The 6180-nt window shown below is 44.2% G+C and overlaps 1 protein-coding gene across 1 annotated transcript; it reads left to right on the plus strand.

The window, feature by feature from the left end:
- Positions 1 to 4: 4 nt before the first annotated feature.
- LOC103584056 (thymidylate synthase) lies at positions 5 to 3415 on the plus strand (the record flags this gene model as incomplete). The annotated part of the gene is made up of 4 exons (XM_008565182.1): positions 5 to 20; positions 837 to 1012; positions 1862 to 1933; positions 3087 to 3415. Coding segments are annotated over 4 exons (402 nt in total), but the record flags the coding sequence as incomplete, so codon positions are not given.
- Positions 3416 to 6180: the final 2765 nt, after the last annotated feature.

Raw genomic sequence — 6180 nt, forward strand, 5'->3', positions numbered from 1 at the left:
GTGTGCTTGGAATCCAAAAGGTTGAAAGCATCCCAGTCTTTCTCTTTGGCACTAGCTGTACCGTTGGCACAAAGGGAAGCAATGTGGCATTGTGCAGAGGCACCACAGGGTGGCAGGACCTGGGTACTGCCCCCAGCTGCACGGTTGGTTGTGTGACCCCCAGATGTTCGCAATTCATCCCATTTTCACCTTCAGGTCATGGAGCTGGGCCCAGAAGACGTTAATCTGTGTATATTTATACTCATTCTTACTCTGAAAAGAGCCCTTAAATTGCCTATAAAATTACATGTAGAGTTTTAACATTTTAAATTGGAGCAGATGAAGTTTCAGGTTACCTCCAACTCATGTTAACACTTTTAACAATTATATTGTAAAACTGAACTCTTACCAGGGTGTAATAAGTACCCAGAGTGGAATATTTGCATCTACAATAAAGACAATACAGGACGGTGTGCCTGAAATGCCAGTTTCCTGTGGTCCCTGCAAATGAAATAATTCCTTCTGCATTTGTAGTTTGGTGCCAGGAAGGTTGCACAAATCCTTAATTTCAGCTTGAATGGAAGAGCATTGCCTCACTTGTAAATGTACATCTGCAGAAATCTCATGCCGGTGGAAAGACAGGTCTCAGCTTCATATCATCGCTGCGGGGGTGGAGGGAATGAGCTGCTTTTGATGTGCCAGGAAGTTGAGGGTCATGAGGTTCTGCGCTCAGTCGCTCTTCCTCAAGGTCCAAACCATATGAGTTAGCTTCCGTTTGTCTCCTGTTTTACTTTGGCTATAGCTGAGTTCTTTCAAACTGCCACCCCTCCTCATTTTCCTCCATGCTGGGTCCTTAGATCTCCCTCTGATGGTGCTGCCTCCGTGCCATGCCCTCTGCCAGTTCTACGTGGTGAACGGTGAGCTGTCCTGCCAGCTGTACCAGAGGTCAGGAGACATGGGCCTCGGCGTGCCTTTCAACATCGCCAGCTATGCGCTTCTCACGTACATGATCGCGCACGTCACAGGCCTGAAGGTGGGCTGCTCTTGGAGGGAAGGGCTGTTGCCAGCCTGATGCCCTGATTTCTGAGTCTTTAACCTACGGAAATTAGCTGCAGAGAATTCAGTGTTTTAAAGTTTGATGCGTGTAAATAAAACATTAACCGGCTCACTTTGTAACTTTTCATGGAGCTTTCTATCCTTCTGGTCTGTATAAACAACAGGTGTATATAGGTTATTGTGGGATTGTTTTTTGGTTTTTGGAGGGGTGTGGGCAGCTGGCCAGTCCAGGGATCTGAACCCTGGACCTTGGTGTTAGCAACACCGTGCTCTAACTGAGCTAACAGCCAGCCTATGTGAGTTGCTTATAATACAACTTTCGTATAACTTCGTATAATGTATGCTATACGAAGTTATTACGGAATCAAAAAAATTAGTTAATAATTCAGTTGACATAAATTATTATGTATATTTAGTAAGTGAAAAAACAAGTTTGTGAAAAGAGACAGTATAGTGAAGTTGTTAAATTTGGGGGCTCTAGGTTCAAGTTTTGACTTCGTCACTTCCTAACTCTGTGAACCATGTACCTAAGCCTTAGTTTCCTCATCTGTAAAATGGGGATAATAATATCTATCTCATGATTGTTTTGAGAATAAAAACTAAAGTGCTTAGAGCAGTATCTAACACATAATAAAGGCTACATAAATGCTAATTATTATTATTATTTGTGTAACAGCACCAATCATTAGACACAAAGTTCTTTGTGACTAGTCCACAAAAGACTGGGGGTATCTGCATACTCTGTATAATGTGCTTTTAAATGATGTATTTTAGGGTAATGGAATTAAAACTGACTGTTTTGCTTTCTCCCATGGGGTTTATTTAGCCAGGTGACTTTGTACATACTTTGGGAGATGCACATATTTACCTGAATCACATCGAACCGCTGAAAATTCAGGTGAGAATGCCACTGAAAATTCAGGTGAGAATTATACTTGTTACACTTGGGTTTGGTACCTTCTCTTGATAACAGGTTGATCTCTGGAACATCCCTTATGCAACAAGCATTCTACTCATTGCTATGTCTGAGATAAAGATGACTGCTCCAACTGTGGGTCTTTAAATTGAAGGAAGGGCGGTGAGCGCATGGGCAAGACACCTGCCTGAATGACCACAGGCACTTAACATGTCAGGTGCTGTAAGGTACTAAGCACCAGTACCAGAGAGGAAGAGCCACGTTTGGGACCATCCCAGACGTGGCATTTTAACTTGTATTTTTGCTTGAAGGAGAATTGAAATGCAAATGTTTTTCCTTAATTTTATGCTAAATATGATATTTAGGTCTGAACTTTCCAAAGTCTGTCTTTTCAAATCCTTGGGTTATAGCAGTCAACAGATGATTTGAAATGGCAAATATATAAGTATCTGTGTTTCATGAGCCCCATGATAAAAAGATTTAGAACCAAAAGTCTTTTAGCCCTTTCCAGATTAAATGTGATTTTAAAAAGTTACTCCTTTGAGGGGGCTTGGCTGCTTTTGAGTACAAGGTAGCTTGAGACTTATTCAGATACTTCTCTGTGGCTGTCTGCTCCAGTCATGTTGGACACAATAACGTGAGGTTGTGATCTGTGTCCACATCCTAATTGCCACTATCTGTTTGTCTCAGGAATCCTGGCTTGCATCCCTTTCTGTTCACTCTTAAAAGCTATCATCTTCCCTTCCTCTTCTGCCAGAGACACTAGAGATAGGGATTATGGAACTCAAGTAACCATTCTGAGTGCTGCTATAAGTTACAGATTGAAAAATAAAGACTATGGCGTTGTCTTTAATAAATTTACCAAGTGATTACAAAAATTTATACCTGACGAGCCACCACCAGGCTCCTGACACTGTGTAATGTAACAAAATACCCTTCACTCTTGATCTGTGTGGAAAACCAGTTGGTGATACTCCACCAGTGTTATGTGACCAGGGACAAGGTTTCTATAGCAGTCCACCCTGTAAAATAACTTTGTTGATGAGATAGTCTGTTTCATGAAGTGACATGGCGAGCAAAATTAGAACAGGCAGTACAAATACGGCAAAATAATGGTCTTATTTTTTGTTTTTAGCTTCAGCGAGAACCAAGACCTTTCCCGAAGCTCAAAATTCTTCGAAAAGTTGAGACCATTGATGATTTCAAAGCCGAAGATTTTCATATTGAAGGTTACAATCCTCACCCAGCAATCAAAATGGAAATGGCTGTTTAGAGTGCTTTCAAAGGAGCTGTCTGAAGGATACTGCCTGACCTATCAGTTATTATTCATTAAGTTTTAAGGATATTGCCCTTGGCAAATAGAACTGTGCCAGTTCTTTTAGTAAAGAAGGCCTTGAGTTTGGTTAACTCACTGACGTGTGAAAATGATGAGATTATGAATAAAGTGAGGAGAGTGAAAATTTATATACTTGAAAAAGTACATGCATTTCAACCCCACATGTTTGGAAAATATAGGAAAATGGTCAGGACCCCTCAGATGTTCAGGATTTTGCTGAGCATTTGATGTAAATATGCACGTATGCCCAGGTGTTCCTTGGTTATTGTCTATTGTAATTGCTCTTGTGCACCCAGGTGTCCTGGGTTGTGGACTTAGGTATAAAGGACTAAAAGCTCTGATACACGGTGCTTCTCAGGACGCTCCAGGAGGCCGCTAGGGTGGCTGCTTCTAGCTCTGAATAGAGCCTAATAATTTTTTACCCATGGCTCCCAGGACTTTTTCCTATTTCCCAGCTCGTAGACCTGTGTGTGAAGGGTTTGTGTCCCAGTCTGTACAATGGGCTTGAGGGGTCAGTAAGCCCTAGCCCTACCTTTACAATCAGCATAGTTGGCAGGATTCTGAGCACGTACAAGAGCTAATAGCCCCTTGGGAGGAGGAGGAAATGTGGCTGTCCTTGAGTATATGGTGCCCAGTGGCCACTTTTCTGATGACCAGAGTCTGGCTACTACTCACTACACTGCAAGCTGATCAAGATTTGCAGCAGAAAGCAGAGTTGGAAGCACGGATAATCATCCTGGAGGATGATGTGCAGCGACTGGCAATCCCTGCTTTTCACACCAGGGAGGATGACAAACCAAGTGGTGAGTTGGGGGAGACGATGCATCTCCAGGCATGACCTGTTGTGCATCAGAAAATGAAGTACGAGCAGCCGATGGGACCAGGCAGACAACCGGTGGGCAATCCACTGGTGACCCAACTCACCACCTATGTCCCCTATACCCAGGTTGAATTAGTTGACTTCTGGAGACAGTTCCAGCAGAAACAGGGAGCCCCTGGCTGCTGCGGTTATGGGACCTAGGGGTGGATAGTGCAATATGCTCTGGTGAGGAGACGGAAAGATTGGCCTCCATTACCATGCACCCGTCCTTGAGGCAGCAGCTACAGAATAGCCACAGGTATGCACAAGGGCCAGGTAATCACTCCTTAACTGATTGGGTGAATGCAGCTGTCCGAACCATGTGGGCAAATGCTGGAGAGCTGCCCCAAATTGTGAGTGAATGGCAAACACATGCCGAGTTGGTTCAAATAATTCAGGAGCTGAGGAGGCAGCAGTCTGTTTAATGTGAACACCGTGGCCCAGACAATGTTTTACAGGCAGCATGAGAGATACAGTGCTGCAAAATGCCCTGTCATCATCCTTTGGGTGACCGATGGCCATACTGGCCCCATACATTGGTCGTCCTATACATAAAGTAATGACCATGATAGCCAGTCTGGGTGAAGTAGAGGAGAGGAGACAAGCAAAAGGGGTCCGAAAGGTGGCTATGACCAAACCCCCAAGAAATGCTCGGGATTTTATCCTGAAGGGACCAAGCAAGACCAGCCATAAGTAGATGTGGCTTGACTTGCTTGCAGCAGGGTTTAATAGCAAGAAAACTGACCAGCAGCCAAATGAGGTCCTGTTTGCCTTGTGGCAGCAATTATGCCCAGAACAGCATTTCACTAAATGTCCAGAAACAGGTAGCAAGGTATGCCCAGTGGATTTAAAGGATTTTTTGGTGCTCCCAAGGAGGCAGATGAACTGTTCCAATTTGATTAGGGAGCAGGCCAAGGTGCTCGTCTTTTGGGGGCAGGCGAGGACTGAAGGCCTCATGTTGAACTGACAATACATTGGTCAAGGACAAATGTGCAGCATGTATTGGCGTTGGGGGATACAGGTGCAGAATGTAGCCTGATATGTGGCAATCCAGATAAATTTCCAGGGGCCACAGTTCATGTAGAGAGCTATGGAGGACATACTATTGGAGTCAAAGCTGTGTCATTGCCATTGGGCATAGGACAATTGCCCCCCTCATGTATATACTGTATATGTATATCCCCAGTCACTGAATACATCTTGGGTATGGATGTACTTTATGGTTTGCAACCTGCAAACAACAGCTGGAGAGTTTTTGGCTGCGAATACGGACTGTAAAGCCTGTGTTACAGGGATATGTTAAACATGACCCACGGGTGTTACCCAAGCCAAGACATGTAGTTAATGTAAAGCAGTATTGCCTACCAGGAGGACATGCAGACATAAGTGCCACTATATTGGAGTTAGAGAAAGTTGGCATTATTCATCTGGCTTATAGCCCATTTAATGCTCTGGTACGACCAGTGACAAACCTGATGATACCTGGAGAGTGACTATAGTCTATCGAGAACTAAACAAAGTAGAGCCTCCTTTGCATGCAGCCGTGCCTTCAATTCATGACTTGATGGATCAGCTGATAACTCAGCTGGGAATTTATCATGTATTGGACCTAGCAAATGCTTTTTTCTCTATTCCAACCTCAGCTGATAGCCAAGATCAGTTTGCCTTCACCTGGGAAGGGAGGCAGTGGACATTTCAAGTGTTGCCCCAAGGTTACCTGCAAAGCCCAGTGATCTGTCATGGTTCTGTGGCTGGGGACCTAGCCAAGTGGGCTAGGCCCAGCATGGTTACAATGTTTCACTACATTGATGATGTGTTACTAACCTCTGATTCTCTTACAGATTTAACCCAGGCAGCTCCAACGCTGCTAAGTCATTTGGAACAATATAGGTGGGCCATGAACACAGCCAAAGTGCAAGGACCTGGGCTGTCAGTCAAATTTTTGGGAGTGGTCTGGTCGGATTAGATGAGTCATCTCAGAAGCTATTTTTGACAAGATACAGACATACCCTTGGCCCACAACAGCAGCTCAGC

Source organism: Galeopterus variegatus, unplaced genomic scaffold (assembly GCF_000696425.1).
Source record: "Galeopterus variegatus unplaced genomic scaffold, G_variegatus-3.0.2 Scaffold40138, whole genome shotgun sequence".
NCBI lineage: Eukaryota > Metazoa > Chordata > Mammalia > Dermoptera > Cynocephalidae > Galeopterus > Galeopterus variegatus.